This window comes from Panicum virgatum, chromosome 5N (genome assembly GCF_016808335.1).
Source record: "Panicum virgatum strain AP13 chromosome 5N, P.virgatum_v5, whole genome shotgun sequence".
In the NCBI taxonomy this organism is placed as follows: Eukaryota; Viridiplantae; Streptophyta; class Magnoliopsida; order Poales; family Poaceae; genus Panicum; species Panicum virgatum.
This window is the reverse complement of record NC_053149.1, coordinates 19542513-19563742: the sequence shown is the minus strand read 5'-3', so window position 1 is coordinate 19563742 and position 21230 is coordinate 19542513. Positions and strand designations below refer to the sequence as shown.

The 21230-nt window shown below is 45.3% G+C and overlaps 3 protein-coding genes across 5 annotated transcripts; 1 reads left to right on the top strand and 2 right to left on the bottom strand.

The window, feature by feature from the left end:
• The first annotated feature begins 863 nt into the window (after positions 1 to 863).
• LOC120674641 (protein translocase subunit SECA1, chloroplastic-like) lies at positions 864 to 3207 on the top strand. Its single transcript, XM_039955791.1, has 5 exons — positions 864 to 956; positions 1160 to 1227; positions 1351 to 1468; positions 2016 to 2255; positions 2650 to 3207. Exons 1-5 carry the CDS (start codon positions 864 to 866, stop codon positions 2926 to 2928), a joined length of 798 nt encoding a protein of 265 aa, XP_039811725.1. The 3' UTR covers positions 2929 to 3207.
• LOC120676191 (pectin acetylesterase 3-like) lies at positions 3000 to 6934 on the bottom strand. The gene is made up of 11 exons (XM_039957424.1): positions 6653 to 6934; positions 5845 to 5927; positions 5357 to 5486; positions 5162 to 5235; positions 4737 to 4823; positions 4506 to 4645; positions 4326 to 4440; positions 4043 to 4120; positions 3851 to 3956; positions 3598 to 3749; positions 3000 to 3497 (listed from the first exon to the last, which is right to left on the bottom strand). Exons 1-11 carry the CDS (start codon positions 6846 to 6848, stop codon positions 3396 to 3398), a joined length of 1263 nt encoding a protein of 420 aa, XP_039813358.1. The 5' UTR covers positions 6849 to 6934; the 3' UTR covers positions 3000 to 3395.
• A 6467-nt stretch (positions 6935 to 13401) lies between these two features.
• LOC120676764 (pectin acetylesterase 3-like) lies at positions 13402 to 17118 on the bottom strand. 3 transcript variants are annotated; one of them, XR_005675980.1, is made up of 10 exons: positions 16706 to 17118; positions 15696 to 15778; positions 15476 to 15605; positions 15309 to 15382; positions 14959 to 15188; positions 14746 to 14860; positions 14520 to 14597; positions 14325 to 14430; positions 13824 to 13968; positions 13402 to 13730 (listed from the first exon to the last, which is right to left on the bottom strand). XR_005675980.1 is itself a non-coding variant. In XM_039958099.1 (10 exons), the coding sequence occupies exons 1-10, from the start codon at positions 16968 to 16970 to the stop codon at positions 13654 to 13656; spliced, it is 1296 nt and encodes a 431-aa protein (XP_039814033.1). In that variant the 5' UTR covers positions 16971 to 17108; the 3' UTR covers positions 13402 to 13653. The 3 variants fall into 3 exon arrangements, 2 of the variants coding, with proteins under 2 accessions (XP_039814033.1, XP_039814032.1); XM_039958099.1 differs by having other exon boundaries at positions 13824 to 13961; positions 16706 to 17108; XM_039958098.1 differs by having other exon boundaries at positions 13824 to 13975; positions 16706 to 17098.
• Positions 17119 to 21230: the final 4112 nt, after the last annotated feature.

The following is a 21230-nucleotide window of genomic DNA, read 5'->3' as shown; positions in this document are numbered from 1 at the left end:
TCTTGAACACCGCTGCGTCGGTTGTTCAGACTGCGGGGGGTGTTAGCTTTCTTGTTGTCCAGTCTTGAACACCGCTGCGCCGGTAGTTCAGACTGCGGGAGGGGGGTGTTGGAGTATATTAAGCCCATGTGTATAGAGGCCCATCTAGAGGCCTATGTGTAGGTATTATATATACCCACCCTTTTAGGGTTGGAGGAATACAACAATTATTCCCTCCATCATTGAAGATAATATCTTTCGGATCTTTGGAGGTGACAGGATACAGGTTGTGTTATTTCTCTAGTTCTATACCTGGTTTGCATGAGAAAATATCAGTGGCTGCACTGTGCAAAAGTACATTAGTACAATATTGCATTCAAAAGCCCTTCCTTTAGTATTCCCATCTTTATGGTGATATTGATTGCACTTTACTAAATGCTTCTGACAAAGTTGAATGCCTGTATTCAGTTGCATGTCATTTTTTTGGACAATTATGGATACTTTATATACAACCTTGGAATGGAATATAAGTTTTCGAAGGATAGAATATGATAATCACATAATTTTAGTACCAATCATGGGTCCAAGTGTGTTTTGCTCCAGATCCTTCTACCAACTATAAACTGGCTGCTTTGTAGCGAAAATACTCCTACAAATATTGTAATGCACCTGTGTAAGCCTGTATGAATGTGTCTCATATAGCCAAAATTACTGTTTTACTCGCTAACAATTGCTTGCTGCTTCGAGATATACTCTTGGCATGACTTATTTCTTGTGAGACAATAATAAATCTAAATAACATTTAATTTTCGTTTAGGGTCTGATGCAAGCCTTCAGAGTTGAGGATCTTCCTATTGAATCAAAAATGTTAACAAGGGCCCTAGATGAAGCTCAGAGGAAAGTTGAGAACTACTTTTTTTGACATCAGGAAGCAATTATTTGAGTATGACGAGGTGTTGAATAGCCAGAGAGATCGTGTATATGCAGAAAGAAGACGTGCCCTTGCTTCTGATAGTCTTGAGCCGCTTATTGTGGAATATCCTGAATTAACAATGGACGACATATTATAGGTTAGTTATGATGACCATCTGACAGTTATCTTCAAATATTAAAGCTGAGATTTATACCTTTTTATTACCTGAAGTCCTAATGCTAGAAAATGCTTCTCTCTTGTTGGCAGGCAAATATAGGCCCTGATACTCCAAAGGAAAATTGGGAGCTCAGCAAGCTTATAGCTAAACTACAGCAGTGAGTTTTTCAGATAGTACATACGCTCATAATGCATATGTATTTGATGAATTAAATCTTTGGGCTCTACTGACCGATGTACTGCCACCTCCTTTATAGTGTTATCTGTTTCTTTTCTGCTAGGTATTGCTATCTTTTGGATGACTTGACACCAGAATTGTTGGAGAGCAAAACTTCAAGCTATGAGGATTTGCGGGAGTATCTTCGTAAGCGAGGACGTGAAGCATACTTCCAAAAAACTGTTAGTTGTTTGTCTTCTGGCTTTCATGAAAAGTGCAATCACTTGGTTGAAAGATTATCAGAGTCTTAATGCAAAATATTTCATACAAACAAAGTGAAAGTTTAAGCAGGAATTGCATTTAATACATTCTGAATTGCTCGTATCAGTTTATCTATGCTTCTTATTAGTTAAAGGGGTAAAACCAAATCTCAGCAGAAAACATAGCTAGATCTAACAACAATAGATAATCTAATGACACCAAGTCTTCTGTTTTTGAAATGTAAATTCTTGTTTAGAACAAGTCCAGCTTACGAGCATGACAGTAGTCTGAACTTTTTTGAGCTATACCTTTTCCTTTCTGGGAAGTCTATTCACGTGTCTAAATGTCCAAGTGTGTTTCATCTTTCAAACCGTGTAAAACTCTTCAGTTCAAATATCAGAGGCTATTTTCTCTGAAATGATGTTTGGGACTATAACAGATTTAGTGAACTAATAACCTGTTATATCAGGAATGCGGAGAATAGTGACATGTCATTCCTCATTCCATAAATTTTGTGCTTTGTGTCAGGAAATTGTGGAGAAGCAAGCTCCTGGCTTGATGAAAGAAGCTGAGCGGTTCCTAATTTTAAGCAATATTGATAGGCTCTGGAAAGAACACCTCCAGGCACTAAAGTTTGTGCAACAAGCTGTTGGTTTAAGGGGTTATGCCCAACGAGATCCCCTTATTGAGTACAAACTTGAGGGATACAACCTGTTCTTGGACATGATGGCTCAAATCCGGAGAAATGTTATTTATTCAGTATATCAGGTACTTCGTTCACCCTCCCAAAAAATATCCTCTCTTTGAGAATGCTATATTTTGATCACTTTAAGTAGCATTTCAACCAGTTAGTTAGGAGTCATGTGACTACAGCTCCCTTGCATGATGTTTTCTTGGGTTTAATCAACAGACCCTCTTTACTGTCAGCTAGATCTACAAACAATAAGTAATGTGATGTTTTAGCTAGTGGACCATCTTGTACTGTGAAGTATCATGATTTTGCCTGATCGCATACTTTTTTGCACATGCAATCCACATATTTATTCATCTTTCACATGCCTATTTTTTGTAGACCTAGCAGACTCTGGTATGATTAATTTTTACTCTTCAATATACTTGCCCAGATACCTTATGGTTCCATTCATTCTTTCTTTTGCAACAGTTCAAACCAGTGGTGAAGAACCAAGAAGAGGAAAAACCCCAGAATAAGGGGTCCAAAAAGAAAGTGGACAAAGGTGCTAACTTGGTGCTGCCCAAGCTGCATCATGATCGACCTGTGAGAAATGTTGCGTTGTGCAAAGTTGCACTTGGTGGTGGCAATCTCCATGTGTATACCCTCTCTTACACTGTATCACCCTATGTGATGACATTTCAGTGCAGGAGAAATGTGATGAGCAATTCAATGTGGCAGCTTCTACTGGGACACAGCTTCAATATGTAGCTTTTTACTTGAATTGTGGGTCCTGCGGGCAAATTTTGCATGGCAACTGAACACACTGTTCATAGTATGAATAGAATCACAATTTAGTAGTTGTACATAAATAGAATTTGCCATAGGAAGAGTTTTGTTCCTGTACCCACGGTTTTGTATAATGTAGTAATCCATTCTTGCTGGCAGAAATCACATCTTTTGCAGGGTTAACATGAGCAGCCAGAAAGAATTCTAATCTAGATAACATTTGCTGGTAGTATGGCATCTGGCAAAAATTACAGATAGCAACCACGGGGGCACATGATTCCATGTATTCCACTGAATGGATCTGCATGTGTCTGTTTTTGAATCAACTGAAGGAAACCTGGACTCTGCTTTAGAATTCCAATGTCTTCATTTCTTTTGCTTCTCAAATCAATGTGGATACCCTATCGAGAACCCCTATGCTGACTGCAAAACTGAAAGGTGAATCTTTCTCACATGATGTGGTGGCAAGTTTTGTCACATGGATAGCGGCAATCGATCGCCTTAACTTCAGCTCGATTGTAGTACCAGTCGCCGACTGATTTCGCAATCCCCTGGTGCACCAGCATGATGAACATGAATTATTGTATCCCCCTTAAATTCATCTTCTCAATAGAGATTTTCTTACGTATATGATGCGTTGTCACTTGTTACCTTGTTTTGAATGGTGGGGGAGCGACCTGGAACATTGTTCCAGGTGCCCAGCTGCTCTGACTGGCAGTGGGCAAAGCAGGAGCTTATGAACAACCCGTTGCTCCTGGATTGGGAGAAGCCCTGCACAGATGACACCATCTGGTCCCTGAAACCTACAGTTTGTCGCGGTATTCTCAGTTCATAGCGTTCGGATCACTGCTGCATGAAGTTCTACTTATAGTAAGGTGAGTGCAGATACAGATAACAGTTCAACCTTGCAGGAAGTTCATCTGGGATGCGTCGCAAGCTGAACGGTTGGACTTGCAGGCTCGCCAAGAGCCGCTGGGATCAGCTCTGTCCGGGGATAGGCTCAGCGATATCTGACCGATCGAGCATTTGCAACATGTGAAAGTGAAACAACACATAAACTAGTGTGGGTGTTTGCTCCGTACAAGTTGATGTTTACCTGAATGACGTCGTATGCTGCATTTAGGATGAACATCGGAGTCTTCATGTCGTTGATTATATTTTGGGGGAAGAAGCACTGCATCATTTAGCTTTCCAGGTTCAGTGAACTCATTCAGCAGCTTCAAACAATGTTTTTGTTGTGTATATGATCATCCAGATTTCTATCAAAATTTGTAGTTTTTTTTAGTTTTTTTAACAATCAAAATTTCTGTTTGTAGGGACAAAATTTTGTGAGAGAGAAGAGGAAGAAGAGACGAGAGGAGAGGGGCAGCGGCCCACACCGAGGTGGCATCTAGACGGGCGGTGCAAGCCCCCGGCAGGCTCTGAGGTATCCCCTGCAAGGCCACGATGTCGCCGAAGTAGGACCTCAAGCTGCGGCCTCCGGAGATGTCCACGCTGCAGCAATACGAAACCTGTCAAACCTCCATTTGATCACGGAAGGAAGGTTAAACCACACGTACGCGTCGAGGTAGAGGCCGCCGTCGGAGAGGCACTTGACGGTGGTTTGCCGGCCGCCGGCGGCGGGCGGGAAGAAGGCGCGGAGCTGGTCGCAGTGCAGTATCACCGCCAGCCCACCGGAGGAGCAGCCGGTGAGCAGCACCTGTTTGATTGATCGGCATCCACACAAGTTAGATGGATTGAGCTGGAGGAGGCGACTGCTGAATTGAGAAAGATTTCAGGGTCAGGGGTACCTGATCTGCAGAGGCCATCCCAATGGAGAGGAGGTGCTTGATGACAGCGTTCCAGATGCGCTGACCCCGGAAATAAATCCCAGCCTCCTGTAATCAACTCAAGCAAATCGATTAGTACTTACTAAGCTGAAGCTTAACTTTAAACGGCCTATGATATTTTACTAGGTGAATTTGAGAATGGAAATAGACTCATGGAATAGGAGTCAGATAGTAGGTGAGTTAACTGATCATGTGGCTTTGGATGGGTTGTATGATAGTTTTATGATATCTATGTATTAAATGGTTGTGCGAAATTGGATGGTAACTTAGATTTCCCTGAACTTTTAGATAAACAAGGTCTTTGTTTCGAACATAGTTTTCGAACACGGTTTTTACGAGAAATGGTACAGAAAGGATCAGAAATCTCGCAAGAAAAGCTTGTTCACCTTGTTGTATGCATCGCCTGCGAAAGATCCACCGTCGCAGTAGCGAATCTTCACCCGGTTCCAGTTGTAGAAATCTGCAGGTATACATTTGTTTATTAGGAGTTCAGGATTAGAGATCTAGCTAGTATCGAGATGAACAATGGACGGAGACGGAGACGGAGACGATGCAGGAGAAGGAAAAAAAAAGGGACGGACCAGGATTGACGGCTCGGCTACTGCTCATGATGCCGGTGAAGGCGATCTCCTTCTCCATGTGGTCCGAGGAGCCCCGGCCGGTCCCCTTGCTGAGCTGGCATGTCTTGACGCTGTTGCACCACGCGCCTCCCTGCGCAGCTTCCATGGTCAGGAATGAGCACACGCACAAATAATATTAGTGTATTTAATTTACGGACATGGGGTTACTTCAGAGTTCATTCACAAACTAGAGTGGCCATAAAGAGACGATCAGTAGAATGAAGAAGGGAATGATGTGTGCATGCCTGCATGGTGATGGTGTAATGTTTTGAGAAGAAGAGAATGAGACTCACAGGTGTTTAAGTGGAGGGCAAGATAAAAAGTGTCCAAGGAAAAGAAAATCCTAGCTTCCTTACATGAGGAATGTACATGGATCCCACTAAAAAAAAGAATGTACATGGATCAATTTTTTTTCTGGGGAAACAAAGTATATAGTATATTGAACTGACCTCTAGGTTCACAATCCAGCTTCTGCTCCCTGCTCCAGAGCCAGGATCCAAGTTGTAAGCAGGTGGTGTTCCATCCATGCACACTGCATATGGATATATGTAGATGTACAGTTCAGATTCAGTAGTGAAGTACTATTCGTTTGGCTTGTTAGCCAACCAGCCAGCAGTACTGTTCTCTCATATTAAATCAGCACCAGCCACCAGCTACCAGCCAGTCAGCAGTACTGTTCTCTCATAACAAATCAACACCAGCCATCAGCCACAGCCAAGCGAACACAGCGAATGCCCCTCATGAATTTTATTCGCTGACATGATTTCAAGAATCTGTTCTCCTAGATCCATGACCAATTCCTTTGCGTCAATGGAATCCTATATTATTTGGCAGCCCATTAAGGCCAGTCTCAGTGTATTAGTATCATCGCACAGTTATCAAGACTGTAAACTAGATAACCGAGCCGGAGAAGTGTCGATGATAATAACATTCTTCTCACGTCTCATAACACTCTCCTTCTCTATCTTTTACGAACATCAGTAGCTGCTTCCATCGTCCACCCGATTGGTAAGGAAATCGACCTAGAATAAATACACCAGTAGCAATGCTGAACCGTAATTTGAAACCCCAGTTAGAGAATCAGTCTTCGGACGATTCCAATCACTAGCTACAAACAGCTCCCAACCTAAAAAAGTCAACTTCCGGTGGAGGCTGGAGCCTTGATTTCAGAGCACCGCGATCTCGATCTCAAGCCAAACCTGTCTCGATCCTGAATGAAGGTTACAGGAGCAATGCAGTAGCATACTACGCACGTACCGGCGCCCTCGCTGACGGCGGACTTGAGGATGGTGATGGGCACCATCACCGACGCCGCGCGCCGCCGCCTCCCGCCACTGCCGCTCATCAGCTCGTCCTCCGGCGACGACGAGGTCTCCGCGCGGCAGCAGCTGCTGCCGACGAGGACGAGGACGGCAACAAGAGCAGGGAGCGACGGCCGCCGACCCCTCATCATCCTTGATCGATCGATGTCGATCACCGGGCAGCTGCAAGCGATCAAGCGTGAGACAGCGAAGCAGGCAGCTGCTGGCTCATCAGGAGCTTGTTAGCTCAGGAGCTAATTGGCGCACGCGAAGCAAGGGGATTTATTAGCTTAGGTAGAGTGCGCAGAGCACTAGGCCGCGAATCAGATAACAAATCAAGTAATCAACAACTGAACAACAGGGCTTCGATCCCTGCTGCACCGATGACAAAGAAAGAAAAAAAATACTGATGCGTCGCTGCAGATGAACGTGCAGGCCATCTCACTTTGTCAGAGCAGGGACTAGATAAATGCAGGGCCAGAGAGAGTAACATGATCTAACCAAAATAAGATAATCAAATAAAAAAATACTGATATCTGGGCCGGCCTCGGAGCGAAAGGTTAGCGGAGCGTAAATACTGATGAGGTATCTGTATCTCTACTGATTTTGGGTCTAACCACCATTGGCACACACACCAGTGTACCGTTTGCGCAAACTGTGTGCCTCGGCGCCTCCGACCCTAGATAGCGGGAATCAAAAACTCCTACTACACAACTTCACATTTGGACTCAGGATTAATCTAGCTGGGTCCAATGGCTAGAAGACGGGAGAGATTTAGGCCCGGTTGATGTCATCAACTAGGATTAAAAATCACCCTTTAATCCTGGTTGGTAATACAACAACCTGAACTAAAGGATGACTGTTACACTACTGCAATAAACCTTAACTAAGGCAGTCAAAAACTATTAACCGAGACGGTCAACCCCAACCGCCTCGAAACTAAGGTCACGGTAATGATCTATTTTCCGAGGCGATTGTGGTGCCCACCTCGGTTGATTAAATAAAAAAGTTAAAAAAAGGAGGAGCCCGCTGAGCCCATCGCAGGCCTGCTGAGCCGATCGCAGGCCTGCCGAGCCCATCGTCCCACAGCCGCCACCGTGCCTCGCCTTGCCCATCCACGGGTAGGCCGCCGCCGCCGCGCCTCGCTCGCGTCGCCGCTGGGGGAGGCCGGATCCAGGTCCGCCGCCATCGGATCCGCGCCGCCGAGCCAGTGCCACCCTGGCAATGTTGTGGAGGAGGAATGCTCGAGGAGGTACCCCGTGATGTCGTTTGAGCTCTTGGAGAAGGTACCCCCGCGATGTCACCGCCGTTGAGGTCAACGTTGGCGACAACAGTGAACCAAAGGGCCTGGGGGACGCCGCAGTCCGCACACTGCCGTGCCAGCACTGCAGTCCACTGCCAGATCCGGCCCTGCGCAGGAGGGGAGAGAGAGAGAGAGGGAGGGATGCGTGGAGCGCTAGAGATTTATAGGGCCTCGGTCAAAAGATATATGGCAAACCATCCGTCCTACAGGGCCGGACTGTCCGCCCCTTCGATCCAAGAGCACGGGTTAGCTGGCGGACGGTCCGCATAGCCTGGGGCAGACCGTCTGTCTTTAAAATTTCGGACGTTCGAAGTCCAAAAAAATGTTCGGACATCCGAAGTCATAAAAAGTTCAGACGTCTGAATTAGCAAACAGTTCACCCCCTAAGGCCGGACTGCTCGCCCCAGGCAGTCAGCACACGTAAATGGGTAGTGTGGGCTAGCAGGTTGGGCCAAATTAACCGACACGGTTGATTTAGGACGCTCGCCTCAGCTAATATATTTTTCGAGACATTTATGTTAAAACAACCACCTCGGTTAATGTCTATTAACCGAGGCGGCATTTTAAGACGTCTGCCTCTGTTATTCGATTTTGCGAGGCGGTTTTTTATAACCATATCGGTTAATGAAAAATGACCGCCTCGGTTAATAGTAGGCATTAACCGAGGTGGTTCAAAATAGTGCCCACCTCCGAGGGTATTTTTAATGGTCACGGTTTATATTTTTTGTAGTAGTGTTAGTCCCGATTGATAACACTAGCTCGAACTAAATCGTAGTCACGGTTGGTAACACACCAACCAAAACTAAAGGGTGACTGTTAGTCCCGGTTGACAACACCAACCCAAACTAAAGGATCAGCATATCAACCGGAAGTAAAGGATAATCCATGGGTTAGTTTAAAAGAAAAGCATCCTTAATAAAATCATATGTGTAGTGTCGGTGGGCTGTCAAGGAAGCTCTACACACGAGGCATGAGATCTTGGGTGGTGAGTTTTTTTTTGCCTTGCACACATGCTCGTCTTTAGTACTCTGAATTCGCGTCCCAGTTCCACACCGGGACTAAAGGCGGTTAGAAATCGGGACAAATGAGCATTTTTGTAGCAGTGAATGTTGTTCTTATATGATTTTTTTATGTTTGAGATGCATGCACTCCATATCAGCCCTTGGATCGGCTTCCTCTCCCCCGCTCTCTCCTAACCCTAGCGTTGCTAGCTTTAGCGCACCGCTTCTGTCCTGGTGCCAACAACAAGCCTAGGAATTAAGATTGTGCTTCTCCGGTGCCCATCAGCTTAGAGAGAAGCTCGGGGTGGCCGGTTTGCCCAACATTGGTGGTGGGAGGCATCAGTAAATGGATGACGGGGTTTGCCATAAGCAGGGGTATGGTGAAGCTATCTAAGCTTGCCCCCTGGGGTTGGTTCCATTGAGAGAGCAGGATCCAAAACTGATATGAACAGTGCTATATATAGGAATTGCAATTTCATCAAGGTCCAACGACCCCAACGAGCAAAGGCGCTCCAGAGTTGGATGACGTGAGAAGGCAACGAGAGCTGCTGGGTGCAAGTTGAGGAATGGGAAAGGAGGGGTGCAGAGGGGGCAGCTAGAGAAACGCATGCGGCTGCAATGGTAGACAACATGATGGTCAGGTGTGTGGGGTATCAGTGGAGGTCCTCTGGCCATGATTAGCAAAGATGGACTATGGAGATGATGTAATGGGCAAATTCAGATCCGTCGGCAAAACTTAGCCCCGTGTCGTCCTTGGGGCGACTCGGGCGGCGGCGCCTCCCACTCCCCAGCGCTCCCTCACCTTTCCCCTCTGTTTCACTGCCGCCGGAGCTCGATGGAGGAAGTCCTCTCGGCCACGATGAGGGTGGCGGTGAGCGCAGCCCGTCCCTCCCTTTGAGGATCTCCCTTTCCCCCCCCCCTCTCTCTCTCTCCTATTTTTCACACCGCAGTTCCTGCTCTGGTCGCTGACCGCAGCCTATCCATAGATCCGGTACCGGTGGGTGCAGATCCGATGCCGTCTAGCCCGTGGGGGCCCTCCCCTTGCAATTCCGCTTGGGGCTTGCCGATCGAAGCTGCTCGATCTCCGTCGTCAGCCTGTTAGGGGGATGCTCGGGTGCCTGTGCCACTGCCAGCTCTCGAAGCGCGACCGTGGTCCTGCGTCATTCCTGGCGGCATGCCATTGGCCATTTGCTACCCTTCATCACGGCTTGCTGTGGCTTTTCTAGTTGCGTGTGACACCCCCATTGTAGAGATTGCGCGGGCGGCGGGGGTCGGCAGCCACATTGGCATGCAGCTTGCATCGTTGCCGCCACCGATCACCCACCAATGTATGGCGGCCCTCCTTTCCGTCTTGTCCTTTGGTCGCTTCTAGCCTCCCAGGACCCTAATCTGCCACTTGCGAGGATGGCATCTGGGCACCTTCCCGTGCTGGGGGCCAACTGTTGCTCTCGGTGAAAGGAGGCACAAATCTAGTGTCGTAGATGCTATTTTGCCGGCGACTCCTTCTTGATGTGATCTGCTTGTTCGTTGTTGGCTCGCCGGATTTTCCTCCACTTCGTAGATGAGACCCTATTTCTCCTCTGCGTCGGTTGGTGGCAATCCTCGGGGTGAGTAACCCATCGTCAGCCCGGGATGTGGATTAGTGGCTATTTGCCATGGTTCGGCAAGCGCTCTTCTCCGACGCCTCTATTCCGTCGGCTTTGTCCTTGTTGGTGGATTATTGAATCATATGCCTAGTGTTGCTTCTATCCACCTCTTCTATTGGATAATAGTACATGGAGCCCAAATGTTCTTCAAATGGTGATGTCCCAACTTCAAAGGAGATGGTCGATCGGTGAACAGCGGCTGGCGTGCCTTCCATTGCCCTTAATCCCCACTTCATTGAGTGGTCCCTCCATCTGAGCGCAATATTGGAGTGGCGTAGCTACAAGGGGTGGTGGGGGTGTCCGGTGAGCATGTTGTTTAGTGGCGACTCTTTTCGGGGATCATTGGTGGTCGTCCCTTGACCCATATCATGTATTATCCTTAAATTGTACAAGTTGTGTGGTCCATCTTATCTTGTGTCTCTTTGCTATGTAATATGTGGTTTGTCACACCTTTTAATGAAAGTTCAGGCTGGCATCTTGCCTACCGTAGTTCTCATAAAAAAAATGATGTAATGGACATGATAGTTCGAAAAATATAGCTATTATCCATCTTCCAATATATAGATATGAGCTCCTACTAAAATAGACCTCTCAAAATTTTATGTACTCAGTGCGTGAATAGATGAAAACCTACTGATTCAAGAACCTACTAATTCAAGAAAACCTTGGAGCTATGGAGCTACATCGAGAATAGATTATGAGTTTATGACCTTTTTCATCAGTGTAAGGAGAACTTTCTAGAGTTTTCTTGTTCAATATATTGATATAGGAGGAGGACAAAGTGCAAGCAAACAACGTATGGGCTAGAGTGTGGCACCGGACCTACATGCCACTTGGTTAGAGAAAAATAAATAATATGGTTGCCCCTCATCCGGCCCACATGTGGGCTCATCATGTCAGGTTCCTTAGCCACTATACCTGACGGCTGGGGCCGCATGGCACACGTGCCAACACAAATGAGGTTTCGTTGAGGAATCTGCTTGGTTCAAATGGTAAGTTGTTATTATTTATCACACAGCTATTCCATCCCTATCACCGCCGGTTAACAAAAATCACCACCGGTTTTGAGAACTGTTGGATTTGAGTTGGCAGTAATGATTGGAATGGTGACCACCACCACCGATTCATCACCAGGCGGTGTTAAACTCACAAAGCAAAAGAATAAATACTAACGCCGCATTTGCTCAGCTCTGCGCGTTGTTGCACCGGTCAACGTTGCCTCCACCCATTGGATTCGAGAAAAGTGATGAGTTTCAAGTTGCTACAACTTGAGATGATCCATAACCGATCTGATGGTGTGGATATAATGACCAAAGTTCTTCCTAAAAAGAAGTTACAAGTGTTGAGAAGATCCATAACCGATCTGATGATGTGGATATGATGACTAAAGTTCTTCTTAAGAAGAAGTTACAAGTGTCCATCGAGGTAGCGGGCATGATGGTACCACACCCTCATAAATTGGAGAGGGTGATATGTTGGAAAATTCTCCTCATGATGTGGGCAAAGGATGAGAAAAAAAATGCTCATTGTGAGCAATCTCATATATAAATGAAGTGTACCAACCTTAGATGCATTTAGTATCTAGTGTGCTGCCTTACCATAGGAGGAAGAAACCTATGAAAACAGAGAGAGAGGGAGCTACGAGATTTCAAAATAGAGCCTCCAAAGGAGAAGAAGAGAAAAGAAGAAAGTGATTGGAGAAGAGATCTTGCAATTGAGTAATAGAAATTCGTCCTCAAGGTTGTGAAGGTTCAGATCAACATTCTTGATACCTTCAATCTGTTGTTCCACCATTCTTCGGTGAGATCTTTCTATACTCGAGCTTGCAGCCCCAAATTTATAGTTGCTGTCCAAGATAAGTATTGATGTATGTGGGCCTATATGCCATCTGGTAATAAACTTTTGTAATCCCACAAACATATAGTGGAAGATGATTTGGCTGCCTTGGTCTTGTGGTCTTTCCCTTAATTCCGAGTTTCCCACGTTCAATTTGGTATCTCTTGATTGATGTGATGTTGCTGTGATTTCCTCTATAATCCTTGTGATGCATATACTGCTATGTGTGAATAAGCTTAACATCCTCAACTAATTTCTGTGTTAGCGTGGTTATCCCAACACTATCGTGTAGCAATGTGATTGGTCTTCCTGTGCTTCAAGTTCACGTAGGCCATGGTGAGCCGATGTTTAGGGAAAGTAACCCTAGTCCTCGGCCTATAAACTTCTGGGGATTGTTTTATAAATAAATTTGTCAAATGCAAAACGGGTCTCTAGCCGAGTGGTTAAGGTCTTGGGTTCGACTTTTCGCAGAAGCGAATATTCTAGAATTTAATGGCGTTGTACTTTTATTGGCAGGTCAGTTCCCGTAGACAGTGAGACGCCTATGGTGACTTTATCAATCTTGAGGATTTGTCAGCCCAGTCTTTGAAGATGTTTATGGGAGAAGGGTTTGCGTTTGTGCGTTTATAGGGGGTGAATGTGCGTGCGTTCACCCGCCTTTTCCATCGTCGATTGCTGGTGTGAACAGGCACTTGAGACAAATTTGAGGGCCTTCCAGCTCATTTTGACGGCTATTTCGTTAATGACACGTATAACAGTTTAGACAACTGATGTTTATTTGACATACACAGATAGCTAAATAGATAGTTTTACAGCAATTTAGATAGTTGTTGTTTGTTTAGCTGTTTATGTAATATTTAATACGTACTCTAGTTGATATTGTTTTGCATAGGAGCACGAGCCAAAACAGTAGACGAGATAGTAGACAACAACACACTCTCTCCTCGTTTAATGATAGTCACATCAGCTCATTTTTCTTACGTGAATTTATATAGGTAGCTGCTGTCTAACTGTCGTACATGTCCGGCTCTCCACCCTTTTGCATGCTTTCTTATGTGTCTCACAAATCAACGTGATGCGCACTCCGTTGAACGCATACGAATATACGAGGCGTACAACCACAAATCCACACAGGATCGGATCTTGTCATATGATGTGGCGGCATGTTCCATCACAGGGGTAGGGGCAGTCGATCGCCTTCACTTGAGCTCGCCCGAAGTACCAATCTCCAACTGACCTCGCGATCCCCTGCATGCGCGACAACGCAGCATACTTAATAAACATTCTCAAATCACGTGTACAAATATTTAACGACTGAAGATGCTATCACTGCATTGCTACCTTGTTCTGAATGGCGGGGGAGCCGGCTGCTGCGTTGCTCCAGGTGGCCGGCAGCTCGGACTGGCAGTGCGCGAAGCAGGAGTTGATGAACAGGCCGTTGCTTCCGGAACCGGAGAAGCCTCTCACGGATGCGACCATCTGGTCCCTGAAATCTGAATTTTAAGCTGGGAACTTCAGAAAACCGTTCCATCTTCAGAAGGAACGTAATCCCTCCGTTCTAAATTATAAGTCATTCTAAGAATCTTGGAGAGTCAAATTATTTCAAAGTTTAACCAAAATTATAGAGAGAAACATAAAAATTTATGACATCAAATGGATATACTATAAAAATATAGCTAACAAAGAATCTAATAATACTTAATTGGTATCATAAATATTATTATCTTATTATATAAATTTGGTCAAATTTGAAAAAAAATTGACTCTCCAAAATTCTTGGAATCACTTATAATTTGAAACGGAGAGAATATAGTATACGGGTCCATTCATTTGGTTAACGACCTTGCAGTAACTTCATCTGGGACGCGTCGCAAGCGGAGCGGTTGGACTTGCAGGCTCGCCAGGCGCCGCCAGGGTCAGCTCCGTTGGGCGCCAGGCTCTCCTGTATCTGATCGATCAAGTACAACCGCTGCGTTGATCATCAGGAGGATGATACATCAATGTTGTCAAAAAGGATAGTGATGTATACTTAATCACCTGCCAGACGTCGTACGCTGCGTTTAGCAGGAAGATTGGGGTCTTTATGCCGTCGATGACATTCTGAGGGAAGAAGCACTGCATTGGCATGCACAAGGAGGAGGTTCAGTTCTGTTCTGTTCAGTTCAGAGTTCAGACAATGTATACAATTCCGAGGATTTGTAGCAGGAGAAGAAGAGCAACGACGACTTGGTTTAAAAAAGATTAGGAGGGATTAGCAGGTCACCGAGGTGGCGTCGAGCCGGGCGGTGCAGGCCGGCGGCAGGTTGGGAACCACGCCCTGCATGGCCACGATGTCCGAGTAGTAGGATCTCAGGCTGCGGCCGCCGGAGACATCAGCACTGCATGATGCAGGGGAGGGCACCGTATGATCCCTGCATGCGTGATCCAAGCACCGGATCGGAGGAAAAGGAAAGTGGTGGTGCCGAACGAGACGTACGCGTCGAGGAAGAGACCGGCGTCGGCGAGGCACTTGACGGTGGTGCCCCGGCCGCCGGCGTCGGTGTGCGGGAAGAAGGCCTGGAACTCGTCGCAGTGGAGTACCACCGCCAGGCCTCCGGCAGAGCAGCCGGTGAGCAGCACCTGGTCTGCCGAGGCCATCCCGACGGAGAGGAGGTGCCGGATGACGGCGTCCCAGATGCGCTGGCCACGGAAGTAAAACCCATTCTCCTGCAAATTGAACCTCAGCTCCACCAAATCAAAAATACTACTACGTGATAAACAAAAAATTTCGCAGCAGAGAAATCTACTAAAAGAAGAACAGATAGGAAGATGATCTGTTTGTTGTGCCTTGTCGAAGCCTTCGCCGGCGAAGGAAGCGCCGTCGCAGTAGCGGATCTTCACCCGGTTCCAGTTGTAGAAATCTGTGGCGCGCACTTGATCGATCAGTAAGGCCCTGCAGACACTGCGCGATGCAATGCAAGAGCTTGTAAGGTCATCATCACAGTCAGACGGACCAGGATTGTCGGCGGGGCTGCTGCTCATGATGCCGCCGAAGGGGATCTCCTTCTCCATGAGGTCCGACGAGCCGCGGCGGCTCGTCTTGCGGAACTGGCAGGCCCTCGCGTTGTTGCACCAGCCGCCTCCCTGCACGCGTTCTAAATCACTTGTTCAGCGCAATCTAGCATCTACTGTGCACACTCGAGAGTGAATAATGGCATGCGCCTACGACCTGACCTCAAGGTTGACAATCCAGCTGTTGTTCCCCGCCCCGGAGCCAGGATCCAAGTGGTAAGCAGGCGGCGTTCCATCCATGCACACTGCACAGACACAGGTGCCGTTTGTTAAGTATCCGTGTCGGTTGGAGTAACGAACCGTACAAATACACCCGTCATCCGTGCCTCTTAACATGCATCCTGGTTTTTTGCTTTGACCTGGAACGAACTTTAGGATGCTAGTCCTGTTATTATCTAAAGCCCCTTGCAAGGAAATTTCATCCATTTTTGTTTAGACTGTCTGTCAAAAGGCACATAACGCACTGAGCTCCCCCCATCAAATCGTCGTGCGTGGTTTCCCTATCGTTTTCGTCATAACCATAAAAAAAATTGCAACCCACGAGGATATTCCATTTTCCAGAAATGGAGAGAGAAATTAAAGAAAACATTCAGAATATTGTTTAGCTTCCAGAATTGCCTCTCGTCAAGGGTTTGAATGGAACCATGAGCCATATATTCCAAAGCAACGGAAAGAAGCGTAGGTGAAAGGAACCACATCGCGTGGCGGCTGACGGGTCACTCACGGGCGCAACGCAGCGGCTTTTGGAACATCGTCGCCCACTACGCGCCGACCGCACTAGCTTACCGGAATGGCGGGGGGCTGCAGGGGCCGTGCGGTGGTGCCCCGTGCGCGCAAGCCGACACACCGCCGCGCCTACTGATCCGAATCGATCGGATAGATGGACGGATGGGTTGTTTGGACAGTGACGTGAAAACAAGCAAGCAAAGGCGACTTACTGCTAGCTCTATCGATCTCGCCGTGCATGCATAGTGGTGGTATGTACCACACCCTCGAGAATTCTATCATGGATGATCGGGCTCGAGCAAAAATTAAAGGAGATGTTTCTCTGACGGATATGAATTCGCATGCGCGTGCAACTGGTGATCATGGATGCATGATGGCTAGCTGGTGCGACGAGGATCGATCGGAGGAAGAAGGAGATGGATCGAAGAGCATGCACGCGTGCGTACCGGCTCCGGCGTCGGCGGCGGACTTGAGGACGGTGATGGGCACCATCAGCGGCGCCGCCGCCTCGGCGCGCCTCCGCCTCCTCCTGCCGCCGCCGCGGTCGCCCTTGCTGCTGCTGCTCATGGTCGTCTTCGTCTCATCCGCGGCGGCCTCGGCGCAGCAGCTTCCCACCACGAGGACGACGACGAGGACAGCGACGACAAGGAGAAGCGGCCTGCGGCAGGGCTTGTTGTTGGTTATTGTTACAACCCCGCCGGCTTCCCCCATGGATGGATCCGATCCTCCCTCTTCGTCGTCGTGTCCCGGCGACGCACGCACATTAGCTGCCAGCGCAAACAAAGCAACCAAGCACTAGTGACGGAACCGTGATTAAACCAGCTAGCGCCTATTTATATATATTTAACGCGCGCATAGCAAGGGGATGACACACCTAGCGTACTACTCCTAGCGAGCGACATCAGCACAGATCACCAATTCACCATACATACCAGCTCTAGCCAAGAAATCCAGCATGGATAATAAATTAGCTGAGCCAAAAACCGTGCTTCCATATGCGACCAGATAATGCATCCACAAAATTTAAACTATACTCCCTTCATTTCAAATTATAATTTGTATATAGGAAAAATCCTTTTTACACTCGCTTGTAACTACTCCCACGTGTATATCTCATGATGTATGATGTATCTGATCCAACGAAGAATATGTATGTCAAGTATGTGATCATACTAGACAATATATGATGGTATATATGCACCCACCCTCTCAGTTGCAACTACTGTGACTGTTCTAGTTGCAATTGGATTGTGTCCAATTGCAATAGTTCGCGTCCAGTTGCAACCGGGTCAGTCCGAGTTGCAACCAAATCTGTCTGACTTGCAACCGGTTTGTGTCCAGTTGCAATTAGTTCCGTCTAGTTGCAGTTGGTCTATTCTTCTTGTTGCAATTGATGTAGTCTCTCAGTTGCAATTGCAGGGTATAAGTGCATTTTGTACACAGAATCCACCTTGTTGCAACGTTCACTAACTAGACTTGCAACTAGATTGTAACTAGTTGAAACCAGTAGCAATTGTGCAAAAACAAGGTTCTAAGTGGTCGCAACTAGTGCTAACTACGCTACAGCCAAGTTGCAATTATAATGTAGCTATGATAGCAACTCATAGTATCGTGATGTTGCAATTACATACTTGAAAAAAAAGTTCATCAAATATAGTCTTCATGGATCTCGTTTTGTTAAGCACATTTTTTCCAACAACCTGATGCAAATAGATCTGAAATCGGAGCTACGGTTTAAGAGATATTATATTTTTTTATCCAAATCAATAAAAGATTCTCTGCATGCGGCTTTCTGGTGGGTGGCGGGATTAAGCTGTGGTTGGTTGGCGAGTCCGGCGGAGGGTCTGTGCATTTGCTATAGCAAATGCACCTTGTTGCATTTTAGTCTCGTCGTGTGTGTATATATATATATCAAAGTAATTTTAATTATGTATCTAGATATACCTTATATCTTATATATACCTTATATCTAGGTGTGTACCAAATTATCTACTTATTATAAATTTTAAACTGTTTGTACTATGGAATGGAGTAATATATATATATATAGAAAAAAATATCTCGATCAATTTAGTATTCTACCATGACATCAGCAATGATTTGCTAGATTAGGACATCACCGAAATTCAATTTGCCAGCTAGTTGACCCATTTATCGAGGAGTACAACCCATGGCCGGTTCTTGAATTTGGCTCTACTCATCTAGGTCCCTAAACTTTCAAATGCACATTCAGACCTACAAATTTACTAATTATGTCACGTGAAGTCCAAATTATCATTTTTAAATTATGAAGCTAAAGTATTTATGCTGATGTTTAATTTACATGTGGGTCCAAATTTTACTTTTTGATTTTTTGCAGTCAACTCTGATAGTTTCAAACTTTTCTCCAAAGTTATGTTTCAAAACTTTATGTCCGAATATTTTTTCCAATGTTTACTCCAAAATTCATTATTTTTTATTTCTTACCTTTTACAAACTTTGTCATATGACGTTCATTTTCGTGCAAAAGTTTTATAGAGACCCTTTGTATTTGAACATATTTGTACAAGGAAACTTTGTTATAATTTTTTATGTATATAATTTTTTATTCAAACCAATTATATAACTTTGGGTTTAGCTTAAGCAATTGTGATTTGAATCTCACGTGATACTATTTGCAAGTTTAAGGATGTGAATGCGCATTTTGAAAGTTTGAGGATCTGGTTGACACCCCGAGCTAAGTTTAAGATCCGGCGGTGCATTTTATTTTACTCTTAGTCAAGCAAGGAAATTAAACCATAAAAAAGACGCACTCATGGACCAAATTAAATCCAGCTTGAATAATAAATTAGTAGTTCAGCTAAATATTTACCGCTTGCTTCCATATTATGCGAGAGTATATTCAATATTCATTGCTCGCACTGACCAAATTAGATAAGCAGAGATATCTATTAATTAAATCTTATATTTTTTTGCGAGGAAAATCTTGTATGTTGACACATGCAATTATTTGGCAGATTATTATCGGCAGAATTCAATTCGCCAGCTAGCTCTGACCCGTTAATAATCGGGCCAGGAAATCCACAAAAAAACGACGCATGCGTGCATGCATGTGCGTATCACTGTATGCGCACAGCACAAGGTACGTACGTGGCAATGCTGACGTGGTCAAGCCAACAAGCAGCCCACGAGCGTATGGACTGTGTGTGCGCGTCGACCTATATGTACAGTGCGCGGGCAACCGTCGAAATCGACGGCTCACTCACCGCCTCATCACCAACATGATTTAAAATTATAATAAAGCCGTCATAAATGTATAACGTCTTCGTCTCAAAAGGCTAAATAACTCTTCGACATCGACATCTCACATGACACTTCATACTCCCTATGTTCCATAAAAGATGCAATCCTAAATTTGAAAATCCCACAAAAAGTATAATTCTAGAGATTAAATCGTCTTTGGTAGTCTTCTCGCGCCACCACTAATTTTTCTAAAGAAATTTAAAAGTGCACTCTTTGTGAAATGGAGGGAGTATGTCTCACTTCGAATCTGACGTGAACCAACACTCCTGTTCCTGTGCTACAAATTGCTTTCGGTTTGGAGTTGTCCATGCTCATAATAAATATTTTTTACGTGTACCTCAACGAAATTAAACGTTAAAAGCTAATATCTCTTTTTTAATATTTTGAATGCATTTACGGAAATTGTACGGTTAGATTTCGTGTGTTCTCTCTCCGTCGGTAACTAAAAAGATCTGATGAGACCCATACTATTAAGTTTAGAAAATTTGAGACTGATATTAACATACATTACAGGAGGTATCAGATCTTTTCATTAAAGGGATAAATGCAAAAATGTGGAGCTGGTTAATCCAACTATAGTCTCTTTTGTACTCTTGGAGCATTCAGAAAGTGAAGCATCGTCGGTTTGTTTCATTATTCTTTCTTCTACTCCTGGGAGTATTTGTCCGTCAAATAGTAACTGACTTGTTGATTGTAGGGTCCGAGTGGGAAATTTTCCATTGGATGTCTGATAACACACTCCCTCCGTTTCAAATTATAAGTTGTTTTAGCAAATCTAATGCATAATTTTTAATTTTTCATTGGATGTCCAAAAACACACTCCCTCCGTTTCAAATTATAAGTTGTTTTAGCAAATCTAATGTATAATTTTTACTATACATCTAGACATAGTGCTTATCTAGATGCATAGCAAACTCTACAAATCTAGATTAGCAAAAACCACCTGAGGGAGTAGCAGTGACGATGAAAGGACACCATCCTCAGGCCGTCCGGCCAGTAGTTCAGTGGACTAGATTCACAATTCAGTCCAACGCTTTCAGCCCGTTCGGATGGCGCATATTTTTTATTTTTGTTTTTTACAAAAATATATTTTCGATTTGGAAATTTACAGGAATATACCCCGGCCGCCCCGCTACCGAGACCTGTCCACCAGGCAGCGGGCATTTCTAAAAAAAATCGCAGAAAAAATTACATGCAGGTCCGGGCGACCGGCATCCCGTCACGGCACCAAGCGCACGGGCCGATGCAGCAGGCCAGCGCTGCCTCATCAGGGACGCACGACCAGGAGCAGGCAGCCCGCGCAGCTTCAAGCTCAGCAGCAAGGCAAGGTAATTTTCTATAGCTAATTCTCATGTCGTGTCCCTTTCATGCTACAGGAATGTTCAGTTATTTAATTGCTGCATGTTTGCTCTGGTTTGCTCTGGCCGGCTCTTCTGAGTAATGGATTAGCTTTTGCTCGATAATCTTTGCTAGTTTTTGTTTGCTTAATTAAGAGGGCTCTTTTATAGTATCTAGTCTATTTATTTTGGTGAGTCTCTTAATTGACCTTTTAGTTTAGCTTTGCTTCCACTGTTTATCTGTGACCAAGCAGCCTTTGGTCACAGATAAATAATGGAAGCAAAGCTAAACTAAAAGGTCAATTAAGAGACTCACCAAAATAAATAGACTAGATACTATAAAAGAGCCCTC